The following is an 18,885-nucleotide window of genomic DNA, read 5'->3' as shown; positions in this document are numbered from 1 at the left end:
CAGTTCTAGAATATCCTTGACATTCTTCCTCTTACCTAATAACATTCTTAGATTTCATTTAAATAATGGGACATTTTTCTAAGATGTAGTAATCACCTGTGTCTTCACCTACCCTCCCTTTATCCCTCTGAAGTCTGGGACCAGACTGTGACACAAGCACAGCAGAGTGAAGACAGCATTACTGAACAACACTGGAATGGAGCTGATCAAAGAAGGAATGGGGAAGAGTCTAGGATTACGTAATCCACTCCTCAGTCCTGCATCACAGGCAAGTGACCGTTAATGGTGTGCAGGAGCCCCCTCGCCGAAGGGCCCTGTGCTTTAGGGCTTAATGCTCAGTAGTTACCTACTGAAATTCTAATTTTATTTATTTATTTTTGAGAGAGAGAAAGAGAGAGAGAGAGAGAGAGAGAGAGAGAGAGAGAGAGAGAGAATATGCACATGAGCAGGAGAGGGAAGAGGAAGAATCTTAAGTAGGTCCCATGACCGTGAGATCATGACATCACCTGAAGTCAAGATTCAGACGTTTAACTAACTGAGCCACCCAGGTGCCCCAGATTTTCTAATTTTATCTTTGAATTTGTGTTCTGTAAATGAACAGTGATGGGGCTTATGTGCTGGGGTTCAGAACTCTTGCCTGGTCTGCCTCCTCCCACCTCGGTGGAAAGGGTTCTTGGCTCCCTGCTTCTCTGCCAACTGATCCCTGGGCACTGGGCTCTGCCCTATCTGCTCTTCCCTGCCCCTGCATGGCAACTGTTACACCTGCCCCCAGTGGGGGCCTGGTATGGGCACAGGGAGGATCAGGGGTCAGGCATGCACCCCCTGGCATCTCAGGGTGGAGCACAGCAGCACCGGCACGATCCTGGGCTGGCAGTGCTAAGGTGTATTCTCTAGCAGATGACTCAGTGGAGGTGGGAGCTAGGGGACAGCCTTTTGCCTCCGCCCATTTGGATACCAAGCACATCCTAGAGCAGAGGCTGTATACCCTTGGAGGTCATATGTCCATCAGGAGTTGAATGGTGGGCCCACTGGAAGCACGAGTGCCAGGGAAAGGGTGTATTCCATGTTGGAGAGAACATGTCCTTAAATAGCAAATAAAAAACACCGTGACAGATAAAGGTACGACAGAAGGAAAATGTTTTATATTTTAGTACCTTTAACAGTATTTTTTTCTTCCTTTTTGAACAAGGGGTCCTGTATCTTCATTTTGCACTGAGGTCTGCAAATTATATAGGTGGCCCTACAAGTGATTCATAAAGATTGCTAGTATTAGAAATTTAGAGCACCTCTCATAGCTATTCTACATTGTTCCTTTTTATAAAAACTTAACCTTTTTGAAAAGTAGTATTTTCACAAGGCTCAGAGAGCTAAAGATCTCAAAATGTTTATGTGCAGAAAAAAAAAAGTCAAAAGTGTCTCTCCCACCCCATTCCATCTCCTCTGCATTTAAACCATGTTTACTGTATCTTTTCTAGAGTTTCTATATGCATACACATTATATGCATATACATGCATTATATATATGCATAAATGTATAATTTCCCCATTTTACAAAAAAGTGGACATATGTGCAAGCACCTTGCTATTTTTTTTCACCTAACAATTTATCGGCTTGTTGTTGACCCTGACTCAAACAGTACTGCAATTTATGTAAAAGAAAAAATAAAAAAGGCACCTGGTGGCTCGGTCAGTTATATCTCTGACTCCTGATTTGGGCTCAGGTCATGATATCACGGTTTGTGAGTTTGAGCCGCTTGTCAGGCTCCACGCTGACAATATGGAGCCTGTATGGGATTCTCTCTCTCTCCCTAGATCTCTCTGCCCCTTCCCCACTCTCTCTCTAAAAAAAAGTGTGCTCAAGAAATTCATGTTGACTGAATTGACTCAAAAAAAAAAAAAGAAAGAAAAAAAGAAGTAAGTTTACTTCATCAGCCATTCAACAAATGATCCTGTGCCAATTGTGTATCCACATACAAAACAATGTCAGACTCCTTCTTTAAATCCTACCCACATGAACTCAAAATGGATTACAAACCTAAAAGAGCTAACACTATAAAACTGAGAAGAAACTGAAGTATTAAATCTCCATGATCTTGCAATATAGGCAAAGCCGTCACATATATGACACCAAGAGCACAAGCAAAAAGAGAAAAGCAATACATAAAGTGGACTTGATCAAACTTAAAACTGTGCATGCTTCAAAGGAAGATACCATTAAGAAAGTGAAGACAATCCATAGAGAGAAAATATGTGCAAATCACATATCTGAAAAGAGACTTGTATACCGAACATATCAAGAATTCTTACAACTCAATAAAGACAACCCAATTTTACAAATGGGCAAAGGATCTTGGGGCGCCTGGGTCGCTCAGCTGGTTAAGCGTCCAAATGTTGATTTCAGCTCAGGTCATGATCTCACGGTTCATGAGTTCAAGCCCCACTTTGGACTCTGAGCTGACAGGGCAGAGCCTGCTTGGATTCTCTCTCTGCCCTTCCCCCACGTGCATGTTCTCTCTCTCAAAATAAACTTAAAAAAAATAATAAAAGAATGGGCAAAGGATCTGAATAGACATTTCTCCAAAGAAGATACACAAATGACCAGCAAGTACATGAATGATGTTCAATATCATTAACCATTAGAGAAATGCAAATCAAAACCTCAATGAGGTACCATCCACTAGGATGGCTATCATCAAACACATACACAATAACAACTGTTGGCAAGGAAACGTAAAAATCAGAACCCTTACACACTGTTGCCAGGCATATAAAATATGCTCTGGACAGGTTGGTATTTCCTCAAAATGTTAACCTCAGAGTTACCATGTGACCTAGCAACTGTACTCACAGGTATATAACCACTATAAAAGGAAACATATCCATACAAAAACCTGGATGTGGGGGCGCCCGTGTGGCTCAGTCAGTTAAGTGTCTGACTCTTGATTTCAGCTCAGGTCATAATCTCACAGTTTGTGGGCTGGAGCCCTGTGTCGGGCTCCATGCTGACAGCACACAGCCTGCTCAGGATTCTCTCTGTCCCTCTCTGCCCCTCCTCTGCTCATATGTGTGTATGTGCTCGCACTCGCTCTCTCTCTTTCTCAAAATAAGTAAATAAACTTAAAAGAAGCTGGATGTGAATGTGCACGGCAGCATTATTCATAATACGCAAAAACTGGAAACAACCCACATGACTATCAGCTGATAAATGGATAAACAAAATGCAGCCTATCCATACAATGAAATATTATTCAGCAATAAAAAGAAATGATTTCTCAAAAAATTAAACACAAAATTATCACATGCTCCGGCAATTCCACTTCTGAGCATATACCCAAAAGAAATGAAAGCATGAAACTCAAATATATTTGTATACTCATGTTCACAGTAGCACTATTCACAACACCCTCAAGTGGAAGCAACCCAAAAGTCCACTGATGGATGACTGAATAAACAAAATGGTATATACATGCAATGGACTATTACTCAGCCTTAAAAAGGAAGTTCTGACAATGCAACAACATAGCGAATCTTGAGGACCTTATCCTAAGTAAAATATGCCAATCACAAAAGGATACATACTGTATGACTGTACTTGTACAAGGTACCTACAGCAGTAAAACTCATAGAAAAAGTAGAATTGGAGTAGCCAGGGACAGTGGAGGTTGGGGAGAATGGGGAGTTAGTGTTTAATGGGTACAGATTTTCAGTTAGAGCAGATGAGATACTGCTGGAGGTGGATGGGGGTGATGGTTGCACAACAAAGTGAATACACTTAACGCCACAAAACTGTGTCTTTAAAAATGGTTAGAATGGTAAAATTCATATTATGTATATTTTACTTCAATCAATCAATCAATCAATCAATCAAAACTATGTTCTTACCAACGGGGGTCCTCCCAAGAAAATGGTGCCCTGCTTGCGTACAATGATGTTTTCATCAGCCATTGCAGGCACATAAGCACCACCTGCCGTACAGGAGCCCATGACCACCGCTATCTGCAATCCAAGCAGACAAGAAACCCCTGAGGTAAGGCTCAAACAGTTAATTATAGTCTCTGGATCTACAGTTCCATAAACGTTGCAGTACCAGGAGATATTACTAGCTGGTCCCTATAGTTCTTTTTAAAAATGGTCCTCCGAATGTTTGGAATAGTTTCTTAACTACTTCTATCAAAGCATTTTGAAGGGCTTAGATCACATTTTTTACAAAATTTATGGACAGTCTCCCTGTGAGAGAGAAGACTGGCCATTTAGACCATTAGCCTGATCGACTTAATTGAGAGGAGAACCTCCACAAGCCACCCAAAGATTAGCAAAACTGTGTTGAAACTAATAATGTCTTCTCAACAACTACCACTTACCTCACTGGAATACTGAAATAATTCTCCAAGTGAGTGTTAATATTTTGTGTAACACTGAATATGGTACGTTCTAAATATAAAACTAACGTTAGCATCAAAGTTGAAAATCTTGCTCAAAAGAAAGTCAATTGTGTACAACCTGGGTGATGTGTACCTGAGTATTCGCAGTATTATTTTCCCTACTTTTATGGGTATTTAAAATTTTCAATAATAAAGCTTTAAAAACAACTCTTGCTTACAGATTAATAAGACACAAAGAATAATAAATATGGGTTTGGCTGATTATGTCTAAGTCGGCATAAATAATATCAGAGAAAATTTTTAAAAGTATGTAATGGCTATTTTCTTAAATTACCATATGAAAGCAGTTTTTGCTACTAATTCCAATATCCATTCTAGCAGTTTTCTTACAGTCATACAAATACCCACTTTGAAATGAAAATGCTACACTAGTATCAATCCAAAGATGCAAGACAGCACGAGTTAACATTTTTCCATCTAAATGGCAGTCACAAAAAGTATTTTTCCCTATTTCATGTATGTTATTAAAAATGGCTGCAAAATCGCACTGCCAACATATTACAAGTATTTATCACGCATTGTGTTTGCTTATCAATCAGAAGTTTATTTTCGAAGTATCTATGGCTAGAAAAGTTCTTGAACAAGGAAAGAAGCACCGGAAACATTCATTGTGACAGTGTTCAAGAAAACGAAGATAGCAAATAACCAACACATCCATCGACACAGCATTTTGAACCAATACACCAACTGTCAATAAGTAAGTTCTTAAAAAATCTGAGGGAAAAAAACAAATGATCTTAACACTTCATAAATCCGTATGGAGGGTACATGAGTGTTCCATTCTGTTACTAAACTATTCTCTGTTCTTTCTGCATTTTTGAAATATTTTATGGGCTTTTTTTTAAGGTTCTATCAGGAGTAAAGGACATGATTTCACCTTATCAGCCTGTTCTCTGTACACGAACAGCAGATACAGTTCAAACTATTTCAGTACCAAAAAATAAAAGTCAAGGAAGTAGAGAAGAGTCACAGTGAAGTAAAAATCTAAAAAGGGACAAATTTCAAAGCCCTGAAGAACTAAACAGGCATAGCAGGGTTCCATGAAAACAAACTGAAAGCAAAAGAAAGCAATAGCAACTGTCAGCAAATATTCAGAGACCAAGGATGGGAGGCAGGGTAGCTGGTAAACAAGGAAAGAAGAATCTGTTTGTCAAAAGGTAGTAAGATAAAAATGAGGGAAATGAAGCTGAATGCCATCATGCCATCTCAGGGGGAGAAAAGACCTATCAGTTTGGTAGAAAAGTTTCACAAGTGAATCGCTAACAAATTACTAGTGCATCTATGCTAGGGAATTCTGCCATATTCCTAAGGGCACTTCAGATGCGGTTTTTTCCAAAGCATTTCCAAAGCCAAGGAAACCAACAATCCACTTCTCTTACACGAACTGATAATGGCCTCCACCGATCCCTGACTCTTGGTATCCGCGTCCTATATAATCTGGTAGCATGCTTCTAATACATAGATTATAGCAAGTGTCACTCCTGTGATCAAGTTATGAGAGACTCTGTCTTCCACCTTGCTGGCTCCCTCTCTTGCCCACCTGCCTGTTCACCCTAATGCATCTAGCTGACATGTGGTAACTTACTCTATACGGATGCCCACTTGGGAAAGAACCTAGACATGCTTCTGGCCAACAACTTACAAGAAAATGAGTGAGACCTGCAGAGAACTAAATCATGCCAACAACCACGTGAGCAAGCCGGGGCAGACCCTTACTAATGGAGACTGAAGAGGACTGCAGCCACATGAGACCCAGAGCTAGGGGATCCGGCTCAGCTGTGCTCAGAGTTGTGCCCCATAGCAACTGTGAGGTAAAAAATGGTGCTTTCAACTACCAAGTTTTGGGGTACTCTGTTCTGCAGCAATGGATAACTATCGCAGAGATCAAAAAGCATCTAAAGTAACTACAACTGAAGCACATCTGAAGCCTTGGGACGGTCTTTGCTTAGAAGTACTTTGCTGTTGGTGCACCTGGGTGGCTCAGTCGGTTGAGCGTCTGACTTGAGCTCAGGTCATGATCTCACAGTTCATGAGTTCGAGCCCCACATAGGGCTCTATGCTGACAGGTCAGAACCTGGAGCCTGCTTCAGACCCTGTGTCCTCTCTCTCTCTGTCCCCCCCCCCCACCCCGCCCACCTTGTGCTCTGTCTCTGCCTCTCAAACATGAATAAACTTCAGCTCAGGTCATGAGTTCGAGACCCCATCAGGCTCTGGGCTGACCAGTCAGAGCCTGGAGTCTGCTTCAGATTCTGTCTCCCTCGCTCTCTGCCACTCCCCCACCCACGCTCTGTCTCTGCCTCTCAAACGTGAATAAACATCAAAAACAAAACAAAAAAACCAGAAAATACTTTAAAAAAAAGTTCTTTGTTGTTGCTGCCCTTCAGTAAACCATTCCCCTATTGCAGAAATGGGAGACAGTCCATGAACAGAATGCTATACCATCCCAGAGAGTAATGAAAAACCAAAAGACATGGGTAAACATTGAAACCATTTTGCTAAATGAAAGAAACCACTTATTATATGATCCCTTTCACATGAAATGAATAATAGGCAAATCACAGAGTCAGATGAGTGCTTGCGAGGGGCTGGAGAGACTGGATTGAAATAAGCAGTGACTGTTAATGGATATGGCATTTCCTCCTGGAGTGATGAAAATGTACTAGAATTGCCTCAACTCAGGGAATATCCTAAAAACCACTGAACTGTACATATTAAATGGGTGAATTGTATGGTATGTGAATTAGATCTTAATAAAGCTATTATAAAATTTTTAAAAAAAGAGCTGGAATTATTAAGTATATAAGAATCAAAATTCTCAAATTTTATCAATAAGAAACAGGCTAGGGGTGCCTGGGTAGGTCAGTCGGTTAAGTGTCCCACTCTTGGTTTCAGCTCAGGTCATGATCTCATGGTTTGTGGGTTTGAGCCCCATGTTGGGTTCTGTGCCAACAGTGTGGAGCCATCTTGTGATTTTCTCTCTCTCTCCCTCTCTGCTCCTCCCCTGCTCACGTGCTCTCTTTCTCTCTCAAAATAAATAAATGTAAAAAAAAAAAAAAAAAGAAACAGGCCACGCTAGTCACAAGTATCTCATAGACATTAAACTTAGCATCTCTAAAGCAAATTCTGATAAAAGAAAAATTAAATAAAAGAACCTAGATTAGAGAAGTCACCACCGTTGCAGAATGTCCTCTTCTCATCGTTTAATTCTAAGCCATTCGCTTACTTGCAGAACAGGGTGAATGTCCATCAAAAAGAGCCCTGCCACTGCGTCTGCTCCTTCTTCTCACAAAGCACAGGAACCCCAGGGCCAAACAGCTCTAACGGCCTTCCCTGTCCCAAAGCATTTGTCTGTGGTACAACAAGGATCTCACGCTGAACCATGCTGGACAAATGATGTAGACCCCAAGGAAGAAAATTCTGCTGCTTTCTCTATTAAGAAGACATTAAAAGGACATAAGTAAGAGGTGTGAACATAACGTATACTGAGCACACTCAGGGTATAGGCTTGTGTTGGGGGCACAACACATGCACCAAATCAGGGGAGACATTAGAGTGACTCTCATGTGCATCAGAACACAGGACAAGTCCCAAGAACTCCACTGAGAGGCTACAGTCCACCCAGTCACCCATGAGGTGGGCTTCCTGCAATGTGGACAAGCCAAGAGGTCTCTCCCACAGGGTGAGGAGGTCCATGGTGACTCAAGACTTAAATCAAGACCAAGAAAGCAGCAAGAAGGCTAAGAAGGATGTGTAACTGACTATAACACTGCCTGCCATCACTACCACAGAAGGCACAAACAGAAATTTTGAGTAACAGGAAATGAGATGCAGGGAGCCTGGGTGGCTTAGTCAGTTGAGTACCTGACTCTTGATCTCAGCTCAGGTCTTGATCTCAGGATTGTGAGTTCAAGCCTCATGTTGGGCTCTGTGCTGGGCATAAAGCCTATTTAAAAAATAAAAAATAGGGCGCTGGGTGGCTCAGCTGGTAAGGCATCCAACTCTTGATTTTGGCTCAGGTCACGGTTCATGAATTCGAGCCCCACATCGGAGTCAGCGCTGGTGGCAAGAGCCTGCTTAGGCTTCTCTCTCTTTCCCTCTCTCTCTGCCCCTCCCCCACTTGTGTTCTGTCTGTCTCTCTCTCTCTCCCCTCCCCTCTCTCAAAATAAACTTAAAAAAGTAGAAATAAAATAAACAAAAAATAAAAAACTCTTTTAAAAAAGGAAATGAGATTCTACAAAACAGAAGTAAGAGTCTGCAAAAACTTCAGACAAAATTTCATTACCCTCCAGGTCTTGCCTAAACAAAGAGAGACTGGTTCTCATTGCACCAAAACCAAATTACATATTGTAGGTCAGCAGGCTGCCCTACAGAAAGGGTCTCTGAGAGAGAGTCAAGAGGTTTTATACCTAATTCTGAAAAGCTGTGTGACCTCTAGACCTCTATCCTTCCACTGAGAAATTGCAGAAGACTATCCAGTTCAAAGGTACACGGTGATAAATGTAATATAACTTACAGGGGGGAAACGTTTCAGTTGCTTGGTAGAAAAGCCATTAAAAGTATAATATGTTTTTAAATCTCTCTTCTTTTTCGATTTCAAGTTAATGTGGAAAGCAAATACTGCCTATATCACATTTTCTTCCTCTACCTACAGAGCCTCCATTTAAAAAATAAAAGTCACATGATACTCTATATGGAAAACCCAAAAGATTCCACCAAAAAACTGCTAGAACTGATTCATAAATTCAGCAAAGTTGCAGAATATAAAATCAATGCACAGAAATCGGTTGCATTCCTGTACACCAACAATGAAGCAACAGAAAAATAAATCAAGCAATCGATCCCATTTACAGTTGCACCAAAAACCATAAAATACCTAGGAATAAATCTAACCAAAGAGGTGAAAAATCTATACACTGAAAACTATAGAAAGCTTATAAAAGAAATTGAAGAAGACACAAGAAAATGGAAAAGATTCCATTCTCCTGGATAGGAAGAACAAATATTGTTAAAATGTCAATACAACCTAAAGCAATCTACATATTCAATGCAATCTCTATCAAAATAACACCAGCATTCTTCACAGAGCTAGAACAAATAATCCTAAAATTTGTATGGAACCAGAAAAGACCCCAAATATCTAAAACAATCTTGAAAAAGAAAACCGAAGCAGAAGGCATCACAATCCCAGACTTCAAGCTATACTACAAAGCTGTAATCATCAAGACAGTATGGTACTGTCACAAGAACAGACACTCAAATCAATGGAATAGAACAGAGAACCCAGAAATGGACCCACAAACATATGGGCAACTAATCTTTGACAAAGCAGGAAAGACTATCCAATGGAATAAAGACAGTCTCTTCAGAAAGTAGTGCTGGGAAAACTGGACAGTGATATGCAGAAGAATGGACCTGGGCCACTTTCTTACACCATACACAAAAATAAACTCAAAGTGGATGAAAAACCTCAATGTAAGACAGGAAGTCATCAAAATCCTCGAGGAGAAAGCAGGCAAAAACCTCTTTGATCTTGGCCACAGCAACTTCTTACTCAATACGTCTCTGGAGGCAACAGAAACAAAAGCAAAAATGAACTATTGGGACCTCATCAAAATAAAAATCTAATGCACAGTGAAGGAAACAATCAGCAAAACTAAAAGGCAACTGACAGAATGAAAGAAGATATTTGCAATGATATATCAGATAACAGGTTAGTATCCAAAATCTACAAAGAACTTATCAAACTCAACACCCAAAAAGCAAATAATCCAGTGAAGAAATGGGCAAAAGACATGAATAGACACTTCTCCAAAGACATCCGGATGGCCACCCGACACCTGAAAAAAATGCTCCCTCCACATCAGTCATCATCAGGGAAATACAAATCAAAACCACAATGAGATATACCACCTCACACCTGTCAGAATGGCTAACATTAACAACTCAGGCAATAACAGATGTTGGCGAGGGTGAGGAAAAAGAGGATCTCTTTTGCATTGTTGGTAGGAATGAAAGCTGGTACAGCCACTCTGGAAAACAGTATGGAGGTTCCTCAAAAAACTAAAAATAGAACTACCCTACGACCCAGCAATTGCACTACTAGGTATTTATCCAGGGATAAAGATGTGCTGTTACAAAGGGACACAGGCACTCCCAATGTTTATAGCAGCACTATCAACAATAGCAAAAGTATGGAAAGAACCCAAATGTCCATTGATGGATGAATGGATGCAGAAGATGTGATATATATACACCTACATACACACAATGGAGTATTACGCAGCAATCAAAAAGAATGAAATCTTTAAAATTAAAAAAGATACAACAACAACAACAACAACAAAAAAGAATGAAATCTTGCCATTTGCAACTACGTGGATGGAACTGGAGGGTATCATGCTAAGCGAAATTAGTCAGAGAAAGACAAGTATCATATGACTTCACTCATATGAGGACTTTAAGAGATAAAACAGATGAACATAAGGGAAGGGAAACAAAAATAATATAAAAACAGGGAGGGGGACAAAACATAAGAGACTTTTAAATATGGAGCACAAACAGACGGTTCCTGGGGGGTTATGGGAGGGGGGGATGGGCTAAATGGGTAAGGGGCATTAAGGAATCTTCTCCCGAAATCATTGTTGCACTATATGCTAACTAATTTGGATGTAAATTAAAAAAAAAAAAAAAACTTTTAAAAAGGCATAAAATTCACGTATCAGTTCATTAACTCTCCAAAATTTAAATCACAATCAATTATACTGACCGATCACACCACTGATTCTAGAATACTCATGCTTATCTGTGCTAAATAGATAGGCTAAAATGTGCACAGAAAACAAAAAGTCCACCTTATCCAGAATATCCTGTTTCTTCCTTTTTATCAGCCTCAAAGCAATCAGTGATTTTGTTCCCTAGGCCCTATTTGACAACATGGACAAGCTGAAATGCATTTTTGAAATAATGGGCAGCCCTTGGGGCACCTGGGTGGCTCAGTGGGTTATGAATCTGACTTTGGCTCTCAGGTCATGATCTCATGGTTTGTGGATTCAAGTCCCACATCAGGCTCTGCACTGACAGTTCATAGCCTAGAGGCTGCTTCAGGTTCTGTGTCTCCCTCTCTCATGCCCCTACCCCACTCATGCTCTCTTTCTCTCTCTCAAAAATAAATAAACATGAAAAAATAAAAATAAAATAAATAAAATAATGGGCAGCTCTTTCTGCCCATGGGTCTTATCCGTGTTCTTTAATAAAACCGCCTTTCGGGTGCCTGGGTGGTTCAGTTGGTTAAGCATCCAACTTTGGCCCAGGTCATGATCTCATAGTTCATGGGTTCGAGCCTCGCATTGGGCTCTGTGCTGACAGCTCGGAGCCTGGAGCCTGCTTCAGATTCTGTGTCTCCTCTCTCTCTGCCCCTCCCCCGCTCATGCTCTGTCTCTCTCTGTCTCTCAAAAATCAATAAACGTTAAAATTTTTTTTTAATAAATAAATATTTAAAAAATAATAAAACCAACTTTTCTGAACGGAAAAAAAAGATATACAGTGCCTGTCTTAACTAAGTCCCTCAAAACAATTACCATGATCTGAAGCAAAGAAAATAAATTTCAAAAATAATGAGCTAAGCCAAGAGGGTGGAAATGGGGATAGGGAAGGAGAGAAGGAAGCACGGACACCTGGAATAATTTTAAGTACGTCTCCAAAAGAAGAACAAACAGGCAGACACGCGAAGGAAAAACAGGAGCTGCACCTCCACATGGCTAGATGAATAACTACTATTTCAGAAGAAATATACTGTTAGTCACAGTGGAAACATTTTGTTCCTGGTGCACTAAAGGATTACAGTCAAACAGGATGATGCAGCAGGGCAAAGATCCAGCTAGACCAGACCACCACTAAGTTTTAAATTATTTTAAATTATTTTAAATTATTTTTTTTTTTTGACAGAGAGACACGTGAGCAGGGGAGAGAGGCAGAGGGAGAGAGAATGTTAAGCAGGCTGTATGCTTACCATGGAGCCCAAGGCGGGGCTTGATCCCACGATCATGACCTGAGCCAATATCAAGAGTAGGACGCTCAACCCACGAAGCCACCCAGGCACCCCGTCCACTAATTTTAAAAATTAATGCTAATGTGAGACCTAAGAAAACAAAGATCCCTCCTCTGAAGAGAATTATATGCCTCACACTTCAAAAGCCAGCAACGTGGAGCCACAATACAGAAAAAGAAGCAATGTTTCCAAGATTATCAAGACTTCAGGGGCACCTGGGTGGCGCAGTCGGTTAAGCGTCCGACTTCAGCCAGGTCACGATCTCGCGGTCCGTGAGTTCAAGCCCCGCGTCAGGCTCTGGGCTGATGGCTCGGAGCCTGGAGCCTGTTTCCGATTCTGTGTCTCCCTCTCTCTCTGCCCCTCCCCCGTTCATGCTCTGTCTCTCTCTGTCCCAAAAATAAATAAAAAATGTTGAAAAAAAATTAAAAAAAAAAAAAAAAAGATTATCAAGACTTCAGCCATGGGTTTAGAGAAAGCCCAGGTGAGGTATCCTCAGGACATGAGACTCCAAGTAAGACCACCAGACACCTGTATGCCAAGTCTTTAAACTTCAAAAACAAAAACACAAGTTCTAAAATACACCAGAAAGGAGGGAAAGATGACAAGAGAATACAGATGTAGGTAGGTGTCTTATGTAACTGCCTTTTCTCCTTGAGAGCAAAAACAAAAATTTTAAACCTTCCAGGTCGGCAAAAATCTGTCCACATTTTTACCACTGCAAAGATACAGGAAATAACAGAGATATGATTGTCAAGAGACATGTATCTTAGAAATAAGTGGATAAGTGGACCTATAATGGGCAAGGTTAATAACATTAAATAAAAACCAACATTGGGGAGGAAAGAAGGAACTGAACAAATAAAGAAGCTAGAGTTCCCTATCAAAATGCACATGTAATATAACTGGAGTTAAACAAGTGATTGCTTCATGTAATAAAGTATATGGATAAAAATTTAAAAAAAATAAAGTATAAGAACTTGTTTTTATCCATCCAAACCAAGGCCCCAGTAAATAATAAAACATACATTAAAATGTAAGATATACTCAGTACATCAGATATCACTTGAATAGTCATAAAGAGTTTCACTCTTCTTTTTTTTTTTTTTTAACGTTTATTTATTTTTTAGACAGAGAGAGGCAGAGCACAAGCAGGGGAGGGACAGGGAGAGAGGGAGACACAGAATCCAAGGAAGGCACCAGGCTCTGAGCTGTCAGCACAGAGCACAATGCAGGGCTCGAACTCATGAACCATGAGATCATGACCTTAGCTGACGTTGGGACGCTTAACCACTGAGCCACTCAGGCACCCCAAGAGTTTCATTTTTTAAATAAATATTGACTAAGTACCTTCTCAGGGAAATGTGTGAGGATATAAAGATTTATCTGATGGTGTCTCTTATCTCAAGAGGCTTAGAGTCTAGTGAGGGAAATTAGGATATATCTAGATAAAAGGAATATATGTCATTATTAAGGTATAGCTCAAAGAGAAGCCTTCCTGCAAGAGATGGCATCTGAGATGCATTTGGAAAATGGACTGGAGACTTAGACTGCAAGGAATGGGGAAGAGAGGGCCCAGCATGGACCTGAGCAGTCATGAAAGGCCATGGTACATATGAAGAACAGTGAGTGGTTCAGACTGACAGTGGGCAGTAAGGCCAGAACTTAAGATCGGAACTAGACCACAAGGGGTCTTATGTACCAGGCTAATAAGTCTGAAGTCTGTTTTGTAGAAATTATGGTTTTGAGCCAGGAACCAGATAAAGAGTAATGCTACAGTAACATGTACAGTGAACAGAAAAGGAAAGACTAGGTAGTCAGGAACACAAGGCAGGTGAAGGTAGTGCCACACTGTTAAGTAGTAATGTGGGCCCAAACTACCCATGGTGATGGCAGTAGGAATGGAGCTGAGAGGGCCAATCCAAAGGTAAAAATCGACAGGTCTTTGTCAAAGGTTTATTATGTATTGATTATCTGTCCAGCACCAGAGGAGCTCCTGGGGATACAAAGATGAGAAATATATAGACAGAGAGATTTATATATCTATATATAGATACACACACACACACACACACACACATATACATTTTTTTTTTTTTTTTTACCAAAATGATCAGGTAGGGGCAGGTAGGGGATAAAGCAGGCAAGAGTCAAGGATGACACCAAGGTTTCAATCCTAGGGAAAAGCTCAAGAAGGAAGTACCATCAAGAGCAAACAGGGACACGGGTGAAAGAACCGTCAGTAGAGAAGTGAATGTGCTCAATGTCTAGTTGGAGCCCCTAAGTACCAAAGGGAAATCCACAAAGACAGGAGAACCTCCCAAAGTGCAGAGAGAGGTCAGGAAAGATCACGGATAAGAAAGGGATGTCATTAGAGTTTATGAAACCATTAAGGACAAGTTCCTGGGTGGAGAGGATTAAACGGAGAGCCTGGGGGAATACGGAAAGCCAGTGGCACAAAGCCTAAGGAGGATTTCAGGAAAGGGAACAAAAGAGGTCATGTGGAGTAAGAATCTGGGCTCTAGGGGTGCCTGGGTGGTTCAGTCAGTTGAGGGTCTGACTTCAGCTCAGGTCATGATCTCACGGTCTGTGAGTACGAGCCGTGCGTCTGGCTTTGTGCTGACAGCTCGGAGCCTGGAGCCTGTTTTGGATTCTGTGTCTCCCTCTCTCTCTGCCCCTCCCCCATTCATGCTCTCTGTCTCAAAAATAAATAAACATTAAAAAAAAAAAAATTAAAAAAAAAAAAAAAAGAATCTGGTCTCTAGGAGGCTAGTAGGACCTCCAAAGGCAGTAGGTTTTATGGAGTGAACAGTCAGGAACAAAGGTCCTAGGTCAGTTTTTAAGGAGTCTGCTGATCCAGGGAAGGAGGGAAGCTTCAGGGAACAGAAGAAGCTAGCAAAGGTCCTTTTCTTTTGTCACGGCTTTTGGTGCTTTTTCTTTTTCCTTTAAAAACAGAGGAAGTTGGGGCACATGGGGTGGCTCAGTTAAGCATTGGACCCTTGATTTCAGCTCAGGTGGTGATCTCACAGTTGGTGGGTTCAATCCCCTCTGCACTGACAGTGCAGAGCCTGGTTGGGATTCTCTGTCTCCCTCTCTCTCTGCCCCTCCCCACTTACAATCTCAATCTCTCTCTCTCTCTCTCTCTCTCTCTCTCAAAAGAAATAAATAAAACAAAAAAATGCAGAAGAAGTCAACACAGTTATTGACTGTGAGAAAAAAAAGTGGATGAGAAAATATTAGAGTAAGAGAGAGAAGAGGAATAAATGATGAGGCACAAAGGAGGGGTTGGCATTAGGATTATAAATGAAAAGCTTAGCCCTGGAGAGGAAGAGGGACAACTGTTTCTAGGATAAAAGAAGGCAAAGTCACAAAGTTTTTAGTACAAAAGTGCTCGCACACAGCCTGACTTCTTCAGTTAAGTATGAAGCAACAGCTACAGTGCAGACATCGGGTTTAGGGCTCATTTACTGGGGAAAAGATCAGAATAGGCACTATGGAAACTAGTACACAAGAGAAATTGGAAATTTTCCTCAAATTCCAAGAGGTTTCTAAGAATAGAGGTAAACCTATTCTGCCTGGGCTGATGGCTCGGAGCCTGGAACCTGTTTCCGACTCTGTGTCTCCCTCTCTCTCTGCCCCTCCCCCGTTCATGCTCTGTCTCTCTCTGTCCCAAAAATAAATTAAAAAAAAATGTTGGGAAAAAAAATAAAACAAAATGCCATGGTAAGAATTACATATTATGTAATGCAAGGACCCTCTGTGCACAAGTGAGCAAAGCTAAAGTTTCTATTTAGATATATAAAGCACAAAGTCACTGCATAACATAAAATATATAATAAATGCCAACAATGCACTATATCAATAGAAAATAAAGATGAGATACCATAACTGTGAGAAAAGGCTAATTCATTAGAATATTACTAAAAACACTACAAACTTAAGAAATTCAGGAACAAAACATAAACAAAGCACAAGCATCGGTGTTATGAAGTATTTCAGATTAAAGATTACAGAATAATAAATACTTTAACCTAATATCCAGTCTTAACAAATCTTGACATTTGGCCAAATTTACTTCAGATTTGTGTTAAGGAAATAAAATATTTCAGAAATAGTTGAAACCTCCTGCCTTCCCCCCTTTCTCCTCCCTCCCGCCTCAAAGGTATCCATTGTCCTAAAGCTCTGTGTATGATTCCCATGTACATTTTAAGATAAAGTAATAGATTTTTTTGATGGTTTTAACATTTACATACAAAGCAAATGACTATGCATTTATTCTATTATTTTTACAGACTATTTATGTTGATGAGTGCAACTCTAGTTCAACTCTAGTTCATTCATTTTAATAGCTACAAATGGTATTATTCATCTCCCAATAATGGTCATGTAGGTCATTTGTTAACTTTTGCTAGGACAATGCTACAACAATCTTTTTTGCTCATGTCTCCTCATTCAGACACCAGAATGTCTCAAAGTGTAGTCCTAAAAAAGCAACTACTGGGGCACCTGGGTGGCTCAGTCGGTTAAGCGTTGAACTTCGGCACCGGTCATGATCTCACAGTTTGCGGGTTTGAGCCCCGCATCAGGCTCTGTACTAGCAGCTCAGAGCCTAGAGCCTGCTTCGGATTCTGTGTCTCCCTCCCTCTCTCTCTGTCCCTCCCCTGCTCATGCTCTGTCTCTCAAAAATAAATAAATGTAAAAAAAATTAAAAATTAAAAAAAACCAATTACTCAGTGTCCTTTCTTTTGACAAACTCTTTTCCTTTAGTGAACAGCCTTTATTAAAACATAAAAGCATGTCCATAATTAAGAGAATAATCTGACCTTAAGGCACTTTCTGTGGGGGGAAAAAAAAATCTACATTCTGTGTTAAATTCTGTTTTAAATCATCTCAGGCTATCTAGCTGGCAAAGGCATTTGGAGCAAAAAAACAATACCTTTCATTAATGAGAAGTTACCTGTGCAATATTTTGAGAAGACATAATTGCCTGATTATAGAATATACGGCCAAAGTGATCTCGATCTGGAAATATTTCTGCTTGCCAAGGTAAGTTTGCGCCTCCTGAATCAACTGAAGACAAGGGAAATAACAGAAATAAGTACGTCTGAATGAACGAAACATGCTGTACAAAGGAAGACGTGTACCACTGACAGCAACAGTTCTTCATCACATTCACACAAAACTTGCCCTATCACCGTTCTGAACTATTCAACAGGATCTTTCTCCAGTCCCCCAACGCAGCCAAAAAATTCACTGTTTTCATCAAATCCATTAGGCTCTCCTCCCTGTGCAAAATTCCACTTGAAATATTTAGGACATTCTCTCCTTTGAGGACCAGCTAAAGCCCCAGAAACACCACAAATTTTTAACCAGTTCAGCTAAAAAAAAAAAAAAGTATCTTTCTTTCTTTTAAACCAATGCAAAGCCACATGCAGAATTCATGTGACAGTTTGTCACATAGTGTCTCTGGGACTGTTTATACTGCAGGGCTGAGTGGGGGATAAGAAGGTCAGCTGAATTTGGAAGAGAGCTTGGTTACTTCATATCTGTGTGATTACCGACATGTCCTAGCCATTCTATGCTTCCTGTTCCTCACCTGTGAAATCAAAATAACAACGGTAGCTCTCCCAGGAAGCTATTCCTGGGGTGACATGAAATAATGTATAAAAAGCGCTTACTTAGTTCAGCACAGAGTGAGTGCAAATAGCAATGCTGTGAAAAGTTAGCTAGTCCTATGCCCACCACTCTTGCCTACAATCATCATGTCTTTTGTTGTTATTTAGTACATGACATCCTGTCTCTGGTGCATTTAAGCTTGCCCAAGATGGGGACAACATAATACTCTTTACTCCATTACCTACAGTGTTTGGCACAGCACCTGTAAACAGTAGGGCCTCATTTGCTGTTTTCTGTATGTGCAAAACAAAGTTCACACTGTGAGTCACCCAGGTAAATGCACTTTTGCAGCGAAAAAAATCTCTAAGTCAGTACCTGTACAAACACTTGCAAAAATGAACAATATATATATGCTGGTATTTCACCAAACTAAACCATTATCCAGGCAGTGCCAATTTTAAACTGCCTTGCTTTTATGTTCCTTTTGAAATACCCTTAGATTTAAGTGTATTTTAATTTCAAATATAAATTTACTTTCATTAAAAATTAAATTTCTTGGGGCGCCTGGGTGGCGCAGTCGGTTAAGCGTCCGACTTCAGCCAGGTCACGATCTCGCGGTCCGTGAGTTCGAGCCCCGCGTCGGGCTCTGGGCTGATGGCTCAGAGCCTGGAGCCTGTTTCCGATTCTGTGTCTCCCTCTCTCTCTCCCCTCCCCCGTTCATGCTCTGTCTCTCTCTGTCCCAAAAATAAATAAACGTTGAAAAAAAAAAAATTAAAAAAAAAA

General features: G+C 40.5%; 1 protein-coding gene across 1 annotated transcript in view; it reads right to left on the bottom strand.

Moving 5' to 3' along the window:
- MCCC2 (methylcrotonyl-CoA carboxylase subunit 2) overlaps window positions 1–18,885 on the bottom strand; it is a 71,985-nt gene that overhangs the window by 28,657 nt on the left and 24,443 nt on the right. Inside the window, exons 6-7 of the mRNA XM_049649586.1 lie at window positions 17,444–17,556; window positions 3,883–3,996 (exon numbers count right to left, since the gene is read on the bottom strand). Coding sequence (XP_049505543.1) covers window positions 3,883–3,996; window positions 17,444–17,556 — 227 coding nt within the window. The remainder of the gene's footprint in view (window positions 1–3,882; window positions 3,997–17,443; window positions 17,557–18,885) is intronic.

This window comes from Panthera uncia (assembly GCF_023721935.1).
Source record: "Panthera uncia isolate 11264 chromosome A1 unlocalized genomic scaffold, Puncia_PCG_1.0 HiC_scaffold_17, whole genome shotgun sequence".
In the NCBI taxonomy this organism is placed as follows: domain Eukaryota; kingdom Metazoa; phylum Chordata; class Mammalia; order Carnivora; family Felidae; genus Panthera; species Panthera uncia.
Note: the sequence above shows the minus strand (reverse complement) of the source record. Positions and strands in the feature narration are given on the sequence as shown.